We start from the raw sequence: 15,004 nt of genomic DNA, 5'->3' as shown, positions 1-15,004 counted from the left end.
TATAGGGTGCCCTGGCTCAGCATTTCTCCTGCCGTTCTCAGAAAAGCGTTTATTGACTTGCACACGGTTTGAGTTTGCCCCGGGAGAGAGCTCAGCATCTCGATGACGTTCAGATCATGCCCATTCCTATTATATCCTCATTTCGCTCTTCCAATACAAGAAGCCCAGAGAATAAACAAATCACGTGTGCAGAATCAGTACATAGTGGAGCTCTCCAGCGGTCCGCTCTGGCGCTGATTAACCGGGTGAGTTACCTGGCAGAGCAGCAGGTCTGTGATGTGGAAGACCACGCAGAGCGGGTGAGTTACCTGGCAGAGCAGCAGGTCTGTGATGTGGAAGACCACGCAGAGCGGGTGAGTTACCTGGCAGAGCAGCAGGTCTGTGATGTGGAAGACCACGCAGAGCGGGTGAGTTACCTGGCAGAGCAGCAGGTCTGTGATGTGGAAGACCACGCAGAGCGGGTGAGTTACCTGGCAGAGCAGCAGGTCTGTGATGTGGAAGACCACGCAGAGCGGGTGAGTTACCTGGCAGAGCAGCAGGTCTGTGATGTGGAAGACCACGCAGAGCGAGTGAGTTACCTGGCAGAGCAGCAGGCGGGGGAGTTACCTGGCAGAGCAGCAGGTGGGTGAGTTACCTGGCAGAGCAGCAGGTGGGTGATGTGGAAGACCACACAGAGCGGGTGAGTTACCTGGCAGAGCAGCAGGTGGGTGATGTGGAAGACCACGCAGAGCGGGTGAGTTACCTGGCAGAGCAGCAGGTGGGTGATGTGGAAGACCACGCAGAGCGGGTGAGTTACCTGGCAGAGCAGCAGGTGGGTGAGTTACCTGGCAGAGCAGCAGGTGGGTGAGTTACCTGGCAGAGCAGCAGGTCTGTGATGTGGAAGACCACGCAGAGCGGGTGAGTTACCTGGCAGAGCAGCAGGTGGGTGAGTTACCTGGCAGAGCAGCAGGTGGGTGAGTTACCTGGCAGAGCAGCAGGTGGGTGAGTTACCTGGCAGAGCAGCAGGTGGGTGAGTTACCTGGCAGAGCAGCAGGTGGGTGAGTTACCTGGCAGAGCAGCAGGTGGATGAGTTACCTGGCAGAGCAGCAGGTGGGTGAGTTACCTGGCAGAGCAGCAGGTGGGTGAGTTACCTGGCAGAGCAGCAGGTGGGTGAGTTACCTGGCAGAGCAGCAGGTCTGTGATGTGGAAGACCACGCAGAGCGGGTGAGTTACCTGGCAGAGCAGCAGGTCTGTGATGTGGAAGACCACGCAGAGCGGGTGAGTTACCTGGCAGAGCAGCAGGTCTGTGATGTGGAAGACCACGCAGAGCGGGTGAGTTACCTGGCAGAGCAGCAGGTCTGTGATGTGGAAGACCACGCAGAGCGGGAACTTGGCGGTGAAGAGGGTCAGGAACCACTGGGAGGCGAACATGTGGGCCTCCAGGTTCAGATCCTGGAAGTGGCTCCACAGATCTGGGATCTGCTCCTGGAGGGGCGGGAGAACAAAGGAGACAGGAAGGAAAGGTCAGATGGTACACGGCAGGAAGAGCTATATATAGTATAGGACTGGATAACAAATAGGACATGGGATATAGAGGGCAGGACAGTACTGTAGTACATATAGGATATTGTAACAACCATGGATGCCTAGACATGCTACTGTAGCCCTCGACCAACAGGTCAGACCCTTTAGTTGACTGGTTAGCTCTGTCGCTTGTGGTCTGGGAGATCCAGGGTACATCCCCCCCTGAAGTCACTACAGAAGTGGGGACATCTAATAAAGTATCTATCTATCTATCTATCTATCTATCTATCTATCTATCTATCTATCTATCTATCTATCTATCTATCTATCTATCTATCTATCTATCTATCTATCTATCTATCTATCTATCTATCTATCTATCTATCTATCTATATAATATGCTGGAAATAGGATATAGTAAGTGAGTAGGTTGGGATCATATTGCAATGAAATTATGACATTGTGATATCATTGGACACAATTATGTCATCTAAATGAATGATAACAACTTGAGAGGAAATAAACAGGGGCCAAAGCTGTTCCCATAGCATCAGAATAGCAATGGATTTCTTCTCAAAAGGTCTATTATACAAGAGCTGCTTGAAAATAAATGATTCGAATTTGATTTAGACAATCTAGTTTCTTCGCAAAACGTAATAAACATGTTCCACAGATTCAAGGTAGTGTCCCCTTAATTTCCTTTTTTATTTGGAGAAAAGAAAACTCAAGATTGAACACAATTTTTTTTTCCTATTTTAAAAGAGCTTTATTGTGTTGACCTCAAGAAAATCATATCTGTCTCACACAAATAAATACCCTTATGCTGATAATAGAAACAGTGTTAAATATATAATATAACCATAAGGTTATGCATTCATTTATTTATTTTGTGGCGAGGCTCAACTGGTGCTTCATCAGCAGCATCTGTAACAGAACAGAGTGAGGTTCCATCTGTAACAGAACAGAGTGAGGTTCCATCTGTAACAGAACAGAGTGAGGTTCCATCTGTAACAGAACAGAGTGAGGTTCCATCTGTAACAGAACAGACCTGGGAGTGAGGTTCCATCTGTAACAGAACAGACCTGGGAGTGAGGTTCCATCTGTAACAGAACAGACCTGGGAGTGAGGTTCCATCTATAACAGAACAGACCTGGGAGTGAGGTTCCATCTGTAACAGAACAGACCTGGGAGTGAGGTTCCATCTGTAACAGAACAGACCTGGGAGTGAGGTTCCATCTACAACAGACCTGGGAGTGAGGTTCCATCTGTAACACAACAGACCTGGGAGTGAGGTTCCATCTGTAACAGAACAGACCTGGGAGTGAGGTTCCATCTGTAACAGAACAGACCTGGGAGTGAGGTTCCATCTACAACAGACCTGGGAGTGAGGTTCCATCTGTAACACAACAGACCTGGGAGTGAGGTTCCATCTGTAACAGAACAGACCTGGGAGTGAGGTTCCATCTGTAACAGAACAGACCTGGGAGTGAGGTTCCATCTGTAACAGAACAGACCTGGGAGTGAGGTTCCATCTGTAACAGAACAGACCTGGGAGTGAGGTTCCATCTATAACACAACAGACCTGGGAGTGAGGTTCCATCTATAACAGAACAGACCTGGGAGTGAGGTTCCATTGAAGCCACTCACTGAAGATCAAAACTATACGTATTACAGCCAAACCATTAGGGCTGTCACTAGGGCTGGGCGATATAACGATAACGATAAATATCGCGATATATTTTAATAATCGATATCGAATATCGAAATAAAAATAAATCGAAAAATCTTTTTTTTTGTGACCTTTAACAGGGCTGTTTTAAAACCAGAGACAGTGGACAGACTTGTCTTTCTTGCCTGCAACTTAAAGTAATGGCTTTGCTTGTCCAAATTACAATACTGACCAAATTGAGATTTACTTTTCTCTTGTCCATTTATTTTGTTTGCTTTCTAATTTAAAATACAGTTTGAAACCGTCTGTACACAGTAGGCTATGTGTGCTAGCAGAACTAGACTCCAGTCACGGTGCACATGTGCGGTTGTTTGTCCACCAAAAAAGCGCCAAAAGACAGAAAAGAAACTAGCAGAGCCAGAACTGTTCAACTCCCCTGGAGCCACAGCCAGCAGAGAAGCCGGTTTACTTTCGCTTTTAAACCAGCTGCAGCCTGAGAACTGGAGCGTGAGGGGCTGTAACACTAAAGATGGCGGCAATGACAAAGAATTGCTGCAAAATAAACATAAATCTGTTGTAAAAAAAAAATAAAAAAAAAATTATACTTATAACAATTCGATAATTATCGATATCGAGAAATATGATAACATTATCATATCGTTATCGCGATATGATTTTTTTCCATATCGCCCAGCCCTAGCTGTCACTAATGATTATTTTGTTGTCGATTAATCAGTTGATTATTTTATCGATTAGTCGATTAGTCTAAACCATTCATTTACCTCAAAAATCAACAACAATTGATTATATTTGCAATTGAATATTTCCAAATGTTTAATGAGTATCCTTGTTACAAAGGGTCAGATTAAACCGAATATATATATTTATTGCTTGAGATCCCATGTATACTATTTATATATCGTTTGATATCCCTTGTATATTCTTTGTACATATACACGGAATATCCCTTTACCTGGTACAGGACAGACCATAATATTCGTTCTCCTATTGGAAGCGATCCCCTAGGCGCCACGGCCATACCCCCCAATGTCGAGTTCAAAGCCACCGCCAAGGCTTGTCTCAACATGCCCAGTTTTGCGCAGGAATACGAGACAGAAATGAGGTTGGCACTAGATTATTCACCGTACGTATAAATACGTCGCAGGTGGATACAGCAGTAGTCTTGTCTTATCCTAAAACGTTCGTTCAACGTATCGTTCGTTCCTTACTAGTAAAGCCTTCATCACGAGTCAACGACCAAGTGAAGTGAGCAACCTTGCGTCTAAATAGAGCAATTATAACCGCGTGCGAATAGGATAGTAAAAGTGTCAGAGCTTAGTGAAATAACGTCAAGTTTGACCTAGTTAAATGTGAAGTACCGTGCACAGGAGAATCTACACCGGTGAATGCAGAGCCCTTTCCGGCTGGATTATATTGATTTTGGTACTGTGGCTGCTGGACCAAGAGAACCGTCTACCCGCTGCTGTGTGGGATTTACCCGTGAGGAGCATCACTCGAGCCCGTCTCTAGGAGAGGCTGGCTGGCTTTCACCTATGCTGCACGCATACTTGGATTATAGCTGCTGCTTTCATCTGCCGATCAAGGGAGTAATGTACCGCCTCCTGTAGCTGGAGCTTATTGATTCCTCTGTGATCCAGACTTTTGCATTCGAACATCCTCTCCCCTGCTGGCTTACAACCGGAGGGACCCTTTTAGTATCTCCAGCGGACCTACTAGTGTACCATATATAATTCTTATGATACAGGTGGTATTAATTATCTCCTGCGTAATATTCTCATGGACTTACGCTCTTGACCTATTCATGCACATTCTTCGCCTTACAAGCGCAACTCTCAATCTTGATAAGTAATGTAAGATAATCTTCGTGCTGCTAATAAATATTCTTCTAAACAGTATTTCTTGTGAAGCCGTGTTATTGTGGGAGTGTTCATCACATATACCTGTGTACTGTATGGCCAGTAGTAATGTACATAACGCAGTAGTGGTTTAATGATACCATACTTATTCAATACAGTCAGGGAATTGTACCCCTCAGTTACAATCCTCATCCTTTTTAGCTTTAGATAATAATAATAATAATAATAATAATAATAATAATAATAATAATAATAATAATAATAATAATAATAATAATAATAATAATAATAATAATAATAATAATAATAATAATAATAATAATAATAATAATAAAAATACCAGCCAGAGAGATTTTTACCGGCCATAAATAGCTTTTTAGTATAGCTTTAGAGTGGAAAAGTCATGCACTTCCAAGAAACATTCAAGAATTGTTCTTTGATAGGGAGGGGGGTTATAATCTGAGGGGAGAACACAATTTAAAAGTGCTAAATGTACGCACTACCATGAGAAGACACTGCATCTCGATATGTGGAGTGAAACTGTGGAACAGTCTGAATGTGGTGCTAAAGCAATGTCCAAACATGAGACAATTCAAACTGATGTATAAGGAAATTATGTTCACAAGGTACAGGGATGAGGAAGGGACTTGATATTCACGGGCGTTTACATTTTTATTTTATTTATTTCATGTTTTACATATATAGTTTTTGTTTTTTGTTTTGCATATATATATATAAATATTTTTTCTTTTTTTCTTTTTTATGTTTTAAAATAGTACACTCATTTGAGTAGTGGAAAAGGGGTAGGATTAAATAAGTGTATACTTCTTCCTACTCCTTTTCGAACATGTAGATTGAGTTGTTTTGCTTTTGTTATTGTTTGTTTGTATTCATTGCATGTTCGAAATAAAGATTTAAAATCAAATCAAATCAAAATCAATATCTTCCTTTTGAATAAAATAGGCTCAGGAATCAGGATTGTTAAAGCTAATTAGCCTAATCCATGTCAAACGGAGTAGCCTATAGTAAATGTACAAGATAGAGGGGGAATAGCTTATAGCAGACTTAATGATTTTACAATATTTTTTCTAATGAAGTGAAATATTTATTATCATCAACTATCCAGTTCGTTTTTATAGTGTAACGCTACTTGAAATCATTGGACGTACAGAGAGAGACGGGCTCATCCCCCCCTCATCCCCCCCTCACCCCCCTGTTCTCACTATTGGAACTCTTAGCAGCTAGCGTTAGTTAAGGTGCCCACGACGGGCATACAGGATGTAAAGCGTGATAGACTCATTTATTGGACCCGTTGCTCGCAGAGTTTACATAGAAACAGCGTGACTCGCAAGAGGAGTCGTCACAGGCTGTAGGACGCAGGGCTGAGGAGCTACAGGTCAGAGGTCACAGGCTGTAGGACTGAGGAGCTACAGGTCACAGGTCACAGGCTGCAGGGCTGAGGAGCTACAGGTCACAGGCTGAGGAGCTACAGGTCACAGGCTGAGGAGCTACAGGTCACAGGCTGAGGAGCTACAGGTCACAGGCTGAGGAGCTACAGGTCACAGGCTGAGGAGCTACAGGTCACAGGCTGAGGAGCTACAGGTCACAGGCTGAGGAGCTACAGGTCACAGGCTGAGGAGCTACAGGTCACAGGCTGAGGAGCTACAGGTCACAGGCTGAGGAGCTACAGGTCACAGGCTGAGGAGCTACAGGTCACAGGTCACAGGCTGAGGAGCTACAGGTCACAGGCTGAGGAGCTACAGGTCACAGGCTGAGGAGCTACAGGTCACAGGTCACAGGCTGAGGAGCTACAGGTCACAGGCTGCAGGGCTGAGGAGCTACAGGTCACAGGTCACAGGCTGAGGAGCTACAGGTCACAGGCTGAGGAACTACAGGTCACAGGCTGAGGAGCTACAGGTCACAGGCTGAGGAGCTACAGGTCACAGGTCACAGGCTGAGGAGCTACAGGTCACAGGCTGAGGAGCTACAGGTCACAGGTCACAGGCTGAGGAGCTACAGGTCACAGGCTGCAGGGCTGAGGAGCTACAGGTCACAGGTCACAGGCTGAGGAGCTACAGGTCACAGGTCACAGGTCACAGGGCTGAGGAGCTTCTAGAATGTAAGGTGGGGGCAGCGGGCTCAGCCCCTCCCTTCCAGCTGGAGTTGACGTGAAACACGGAAGTGATCAAAATGCGAGCGAAACGCGCTCTGTGACCGTCGAGTCCTGGTTCTGGGAGGAATCACAAATAGTGGTTTAAGAGAAGTTATTTATATTTCAAAAGTGATTCATTGGGCACTAGTTAGATTATACGTTGCGCATGTTATGACTTTGAACGTCTGCCATTTCCACCGCCAAAAGGCACATACGAGTAACAATACGACGTGTCGATCATGAATATGCAAATGGTTTCTAATTTCCAATTCGATCACATCATTCCATTTCAAACTTTTAATATTTCACCAGGTTTGAACAAAAGTTGGAACTTGGATTGAAAAGCGACAGCCCTGCTGTGTGACGCTCCTTGCATCTCCAACCTGCATGCTAACCAGGGTTAGAAATTAAAAAAAAATTCCAAGGGCTTTTTTTGCCCCCCTTAACACTTTGACTGCCATGAAACGTCTTTTGACGTCATTGCGGGCCATGTTCAAGTTGCCGGAGGACGCTGTACAGCGTCCTTATATCAATATTTCAAAAATCTGCGATCTGATTCATATGTCCCCTCCGCTGGCCTGAGATCCACCAGCAGGACCCACTGAGCTCTCTGGCGGTTCAGGAGCGCCATCTGGTGGCCGATCGGCGCAATCGCCAAACAGGATGTGCCATAGAGGTTGTGCTAGACGTCCGTAGTACTTCCGGGCGCTCGCTATAGGTCATGGGACTCTGGCTCGTCACGCTACACAGTGATCGATTGGCAATAACTCGATAAACAACATGATTTGGACGTATATACCATTATACAAGCTGGAGATGGACCGGGTAAAAATATATCCCATAATGATAAGATTTCTACTCTACGATGATCGCCCAACGGCGCGCGGAGACTGGGGTGAGTTTCAGCGTGTAACGTTACCGTCTTCGATACTAACTGCTATTATCAACATTTGACCCACATTAGATGATTGGTATAACGCTGCCCACGGAATTATAAACGCCCCCTCGCCCATCCGGTCAACATCAGATGACGTGTAGTAACTTCTAGAAGTACGTCTAGTTGGAATTTTTTATATCGCGCTGATTGCCATCAAACTGTATTTCATCATCAATATAATGTATTTGGGGCTATATATCACGTTCTGGAGAAAGCTGCAGAAAGAGATGAAAACATACTTATACATTAGACCATACTTTACTATGAATATGTGAATGAAAAAGTTTAACGTTGCTACACAATGAACAATACATATAGGACTTTGAATGGGCCCTAATAATGGCAATGTAGCAATAGAATTTAAAAAGTTATAGCCCTGCAAAGAAGGGGACTTTCTCCATAGACAAATAGAGCCGGCAACCTATGGTATATCATGAATTTAACCCAAGGCAACCAAAGTGTTAATTGATTTTCGGGGGCTTTTTTTTGTATTTCGGGGGCACCAAATTTTTATGATGAAAATTAACATAAAGATTATAAAACACTTTTTGTCGACACTTTTTTTTTCAGTCTTCGTCCCTATGTTTGATAACGTAATGTTAATGTCTCCATATATAGGGCTCTACGCTAACCTTTTCCCCAAGGAGCACATGTGCTCCTAAAAAAAAGAAAAAAAAAGACAGACCAGTGGGAGGCATGGTCTAACAACGTTCGAGACAGGGGAGGGTAGAATTGGATAATACAAAATTGGGATGGGAGAAAAATAGAAAATGGGGAGAAAAAGTAGATACAAAAAAAATAATAAAAAATCTAAAAAATATTTAGGAGCACACAAAGAAATTTAGGAGCACAGTGAAAATTGTTCAAGTAACGGAGTTTATTAACAAACTATTTATTACATGCATATTATACTGTGCGTGTGCATACTAGGGATGGGCGTGAATAATCGTTACTCGTAGCTATGAGAAAAATAGAAGAAAAAAAATCGAAATTATTAATATTTTTTATGAAAAAAATGATTATTTTTTTTACATATTTGTTCACATGTATGTGTAAGATTATAACCGTTTGTTGGTTTCCTTAAACATATACGTGAATGAACAAAAATAAGTAAAAAAAAAAAAAAAAAATCTAATCTAATAAAAATTTAATATAATTTAAAAAAAAAATTTAAAGATTTTCTTTCCCCTTTTTGAGTAATACACGATCACTCGAGTATAGCATGCGATCAATCGATCTGGATTTCTTTAAAATGCCCATCCCTAGTGCATACTAAGGGCTAAACATCTGTGCAAAGTGTCGGGGGCTTTTCTTGCCCCCCTTAACTGATTTTCGAGGGCATTTGGTAAATTTTCAAGGGCATTTTGCCCCAAGCCCCCCTTAATTTTCGAACCCTGATGCTAACCATTAGTGAGCGATGCTAACACCCTCTCCTTTAATACATTGTCGATACTAACTAAGTTGATCTTGGTGCTGCGAGAAGCCCAGTGAGAGACTAAAGTGGATTTCAAAGCCAAATTAAACTCTACTTTGGAGTGGATTTAGGCTTCCATAGCCGTGTGCCGAGGCTCAACACTCAGTTACCAGCTTAACCCTTTCACTACCACACTACAGAACGTTAACCCTTTCACTACCACACTACTAGTAGTGAAAGGGTTAACATTATGTAGTGTGGTAGTGAAAGGGTAAAGCTGGAGAGATCACACACACACACTTTAACGAGTAATTATAATAACTCGATAGAGAAAAAGCATTTAACATGCATAATAACACCACTTAAACTGACACGGAACCGTTCATTCAGAACCTGCTATTCCAGAACCAAATCAAATCAAATCAAATTTATTTGTAAAGCCCAAAATCCCAAGGTAATGTCCCCATGGGCTGGAAAGTCTTCTTTAAACAAGTCAAGAAGAAACATCACAATAAATAAAATAAAAATAAAAAAACACAAACCATTCATTCATAACCTTCTCCTCCCAAACCATTCATTCAGAACCTTCTCCTCCCAAACCATTCATTCAGAACCTTCTCCTCCAGAACCATTCATTCAGAACCTTCTCCTCCCAAACCATTCATTCATAACCTTCTCCTCCAGAACCATTCATTCAGAACCTTCTCCTCCCAAACCATTCATTCATAACCTTCTCCTCCAGAACCATTCATTCAGAACCTTCTCCTCCCAAACCATTCATTCATAACCTTCTCCTCCAGAACCATTCATTCAGAACCTTCTCCTCCCAAACCATTCATAACCTTCTCCTCCAGAACCATTCATTCAGAACCTTCTCCTCCAGAACCATTCATTCAGAACCTTCTCCTCCCAAACCATTCATTCAGAACCTTCTCCTCCAGAACCATTCATTCAGAACCTTCTCCTCCCAAACCATTCATTTAGAACCTTCTCCTCCAGAAACATTCATTCAGAACCTTCTCCTCCCAAACCATTCATTCAGAACCTTCTCCTCCAGAACCATTCATTCAGAACCTTCTCCTCCCAAACCATTCATTCAGAACCTTCTCCTCCAGAACCATTCATTCAGAACCTTCTCCTCCCAAACCATTCATTCAGAACCTTCTCCTCCAGAAACATTCATTCAGAACCTTCTCCTCCCAAACCATTCATTCAGAACCTTCTCCTCCAGAACCATTCATTCAGAACCTTCTCCTCCCAGAACCATTCATTCAGAACCTTCTCCTCCCAAACCATTCATTCAGAACCTTCTCCTCCAGAAACATTCATTCAGAACCTTCTCCTCCCAAACCATTCATTCAGAACCTTCTCCTCCAGAACCATTCATTCAGAACCTTCTCCTCCCAGACCATTCATTCAGAACCTTCTCCTCCAGAACCATTCATTCAGAACCTTCTCCTCCCAAACCATTCATTCAGAACCTTCTCCTCCAGAACCATTCATTCAGAACCTTCTCCTCCCAGACCATTCATTCAGAACCTTCTCCTCCAGAACCATTCATTCAGAACCTTCTCCTCCAGAACCATTCATTCAGAACCTTCTCCTCCCAAACCATTCATTCAGAACCTTCTCCTCCCAAACCATTCATTCAGAACCTTCTCCTCCCAAACCATTCATTCATTCAGAACCTTCTCCTCCCAAACCATTCATTCATTCAGAACCTTCTCCTCCCAAACCATTCATTCAGAACATTCTCCTCCCAAACCATTCATTCAGAACCTTCTCCTCCCAAACCATTAATTCAGAATCTTCTCCTCCCAGACCATTCATTCAGAACCTTCTCCTCCCAAACCATTCATTCAGAACCTTCTCCTCCAGAACCGACCTGCAGCAGTCTCTCCAGCTGGTAGAACTTGCAGTGGAGATCCTCAAAGTTGTTCTTGTAGAGCGCCCTGAGGCCGTAGTCGTACATGATCTTCACCAGCACGCAGAACGCCTGCTCCTCTGGCATCTGAAGGAGCACAACATAATGTACCAGTCAAGAGAGGCTGCTCCTCTGGCATCTGAAGGAGCACAACATAATGTACCAGTCAAGAGAGGCTGCTCCTCTGGCATCTGAAGGAGCACAACATAATGTACCAGTCAAGAGAGGCTGCTCCTCTGGCATCTGAAGGAGCACAACATAATGTACCAGTCAAGAGAGGCTGCTCCTCTGGCATCTGAAGGAGCACAACATAATGTACCAGTCAAGAGAGGCCTGCTCCTCTGGCATCTGAAGGAGCACAACATAATGTACCAGTCAAGAGAGGCCTGCTCCTCTGGCATCTGAAGGAGCACAACATAATGTACCAGTCAAGAGAGGCTGCTCCTCTGGCATCTGAAGGAGCACAACATAATGTACCAGTCAAGAGAGGCCTGCTCCTCTGGCATCTGAAGGAGCACAACATAATGTACCAGTCAAGAGAGGCCTGCTCCTCTGGCATCTGAAGGAGCACAACATAATGTACCAGTCAAGAGAGGCTGCTCCTCTGGCATCTGAAGGAGCACAACATAATGTACCAGTCAAGAGAGGCCTGCTCCTCTGGCATCTGAAGGAGCACAACATAATGTACCAGTCAAGAGAGGCTGCTCCTCTGGCATCTGAAGGAGCACAACATAATGTACCAGTCAAGAGAGGCCTGCTCCTCTGGCATCTGAAGGAGCACAACATAATGTACCAGTCAAGAGAGGCCTGCTCCTCTGGCATCTGAAGGAGCACAACATAATGTACCAGTCAAGAGAGGCTGCTCCTCTGGCATCTGAAGGAGCACAACATAATGTACCAGTCAAGAGAGGCCTGCTCCTCTGGCATCTGAAGGAGCACAACATAATGTACCAGTCAAGAGAGGCTGCTCCTCTGGCATCTGAAGGAGCACAACATAATGTACCAGTCAAGAGAGGCTGCTCCTCTGGCATCTGAAGGAGCACAACATAATGTACCAGTCAAGAGAGGCCTGCTCCTCTGGCATCTGAAGGAGCACAACATAATGTACCAGTCAAGAGAGGCCTGCTCCTCTGGCATCTGAAGGAGCACAACATAATGTACCAGTCAAGAGAGGCTGCTCCTCTGGCATCTGAAGGAGCACAACATAATGTACCAGTCAAGAGAGGCTGCTCCTCTGGCATCTGAAGGAGCACAACATAATGTACCAGTCAAGAGAGGCCTGCTCCTCTGGCATCTGAAGGAGCACAACATAATGTACCAGTCAAGAGAGGCTGCTCCTCTGGCATCTGAAGGAGCACAACATAATGTACCAGTCAAGAGAGGCCTGCTCCTCTGGCATCTGAAGGAGCACAACATAATGTACCAGTCAAGAGAGGCTGCTCCTCTGGCATCTGAAGGAGCACAACATAATGTACCAGTCAAGAGAGGCGGAATAGAATGGAGCTGATTATGCTGATTATGATACTGGGCTAGGGCTGACCTTCGAAATTTGTTTTTGGAATTCGAAGCTTCGGGGCCGAGATTCGATTTTAATTCGAAGCTTCGAGATTTTTAATTTTTCAATGTTGTGGGACTTGTACAGCACTTTGTTCAACTTTGTCAGTGCTGTAAAGCTTAAACCTTTTTAAATCTTAGACAAACAAAACACTTTTCTTTCATGAAATATTGTAAGCCGTCATTTGAGGCTTTATAAAAGCAGCACAATGAACACAAACCTGTCCGTGCCGAGTCCGACCTCATCTTAAATAACAAACAGCATCGCTTGTTGTAGTTAACAAAGAGAGGCAGAGTTGATTTTGCAAAAAAATCTAATTTTATTTTCATATTCGAATCCCATGCCCATCGAACAAAGCTTCGAAGCTTCGAAGTATTTAAGACAGCCCTATACTGGGCTGGTAACAAGCTACAACAGGGTATCTGTAACTGAAACGCAATACCGAGAACATAAATCAAATGTATATATCGGTATTGTTTAACAACAACAAACTATTGGTCTATCATTTAGTAAAAGTAAAGGATGGAATTGGCACTTGGTATCAGCAGATACTTAACCCTCTAAAGCAGAGTGTTGCGTAGGAATGTTTTGCAAAACGTTAAAATATCTTTGGAACCGTTTGTGATAAAGACTTGCTTTAAATTGTATTTGAATTGGGAAATTCTCCTCTCTGTCACAAGTGTATCTCTCCGTCACCCACAGGCAGTGAATCTTGAAATATCTAGATTGGTCGCTTTCTCTTAGAATGCAGACTGCATCATATTGCAGGAAGATATTGCAGTACTAATATGAAAGTAACACCAAAATGTATGTATTTTCACATTGTCTGCTAAAAACGCCCAGAACAATATCAATATAACACCAAGTCCAGGAGAACCTCTGTCTATGTAGCTTTAAAGGGTTAAAATATAACACCATGTAGCTTTAAAGGGTTAAAATATAACACCATGTCCAGGTGAACCTCTGTCTATGTGGCTTTAAAGGGTTAAAATATAACACCATGTAGCTTTAAATGGTTAAAATATAACACCATGTAGCTTTAAATGGTTAAAATATAACACCATGTAGCTTTAAAGGGTTAAAATATAACACTATGTGGCTTTAAAGGGTTAAAATATAACACCATGTAGCTTTAAAGGGTTAAAATATAACACCATGTGGCTTTAAAGGGTTAAAATATAACACCATGTGGCTTTAAAGGGTTAAAATATAACACCATGTAGCTTTAAAGGGTTAAAATATAACACCATGTAGCTTTAAATGGTTAAAATATAACACTGTGTAGCTTTAAATGGTTAAAATATAACACCATGTAGCTTTAAAGGGTTAAAATATAACACCATGTAGCTTTAAATGGTTAAAATATAACACCATGTAGCTTTAAATGGTTAAAATATAACACCATGTAGCTTTAAAGGGTTAAAATATAACACCATGTAGCTTTAAAGGGTTAAAATATAACACCATGTAGCTTTAAATGGTTAAAATATAACACCATGTAGCTTTAAAGGGTTAAAATATAACACCATGTAGCTTTAAATGGTTAAAATATAACACCATGTAGCTTTAAAGGGTTAAAATATAACACCATGTAGCTTTAAATGGTTAAAATATAACACCATGTAGCTTTAAATGGTTAAAATATAACACCATGTAGCTTTAAATGGTTAAAATATAACACCATGTAGCTTTAAATGGTTAAAATATAACACCATGTGGCTTTAAATGGTTAAAATCTGTCCAATAAAAACTGGTACTCTGACTTGGTATAAAAACATTGAGTTCAGATACATTCTGTCTCCTTGGTAACACAGTGATGATACATTCTGTCTCCTTGGTAACACAGTGATACATTCTGTCTCCTTGGTAACACAGTGATGATACATTCTGTCTCCTTGGTAACACAGTGATACATTCTGTCTCCTTGGTAACACAGTGATACATTCTGTCTCCTTGGTAACACAGTGATACAT

General features: G+C 42.7%; 1 protein-coding gene across 1 annotated transcript in view; it reads right to left on the bottom strand.

Moving 5' to 3' along the window:
- Window positions 1-15,004, bottom strand: part of rabgap1l (RAB GTPase activating protein 1-like) — a 573,823-nt gene that overhangs the window by 151,457 nt on the left and 407,362 nt on the right. Inside the window, exons 16-17 of the mRNA XM_084311549.1 lie at window positions 11,438-11,563; window positions 1,321-1,464 (exon numbers count right to left, since the gene is read on the bottom strand). Coding sequence (XP_084167675.1) covers window positions 1,321-1,464; window positions 11,438-11,563 — 270 coding nt within the window. The remainder of the gene's footprint in view (window positions 1-1,320; window positions 1,465-11,437; window positions 11,564-15,004) is intronic.

The sequence above is a fragment of the Notolepis coatsorum genome, assembly GCF_963971535.1.
Source record: "Notolepis coatsorum genome assembly, chromosome: 3".
Lineage (NCBI taxonomy): Eukaryota > Metazoa > Chordata > Actinopteri > Aulopiformes > Paralepididae > Notolepis > Notolepis coatsorum.
This window is presented reverse-complemented; position numbering and strand designations above follow the sequence as displayed.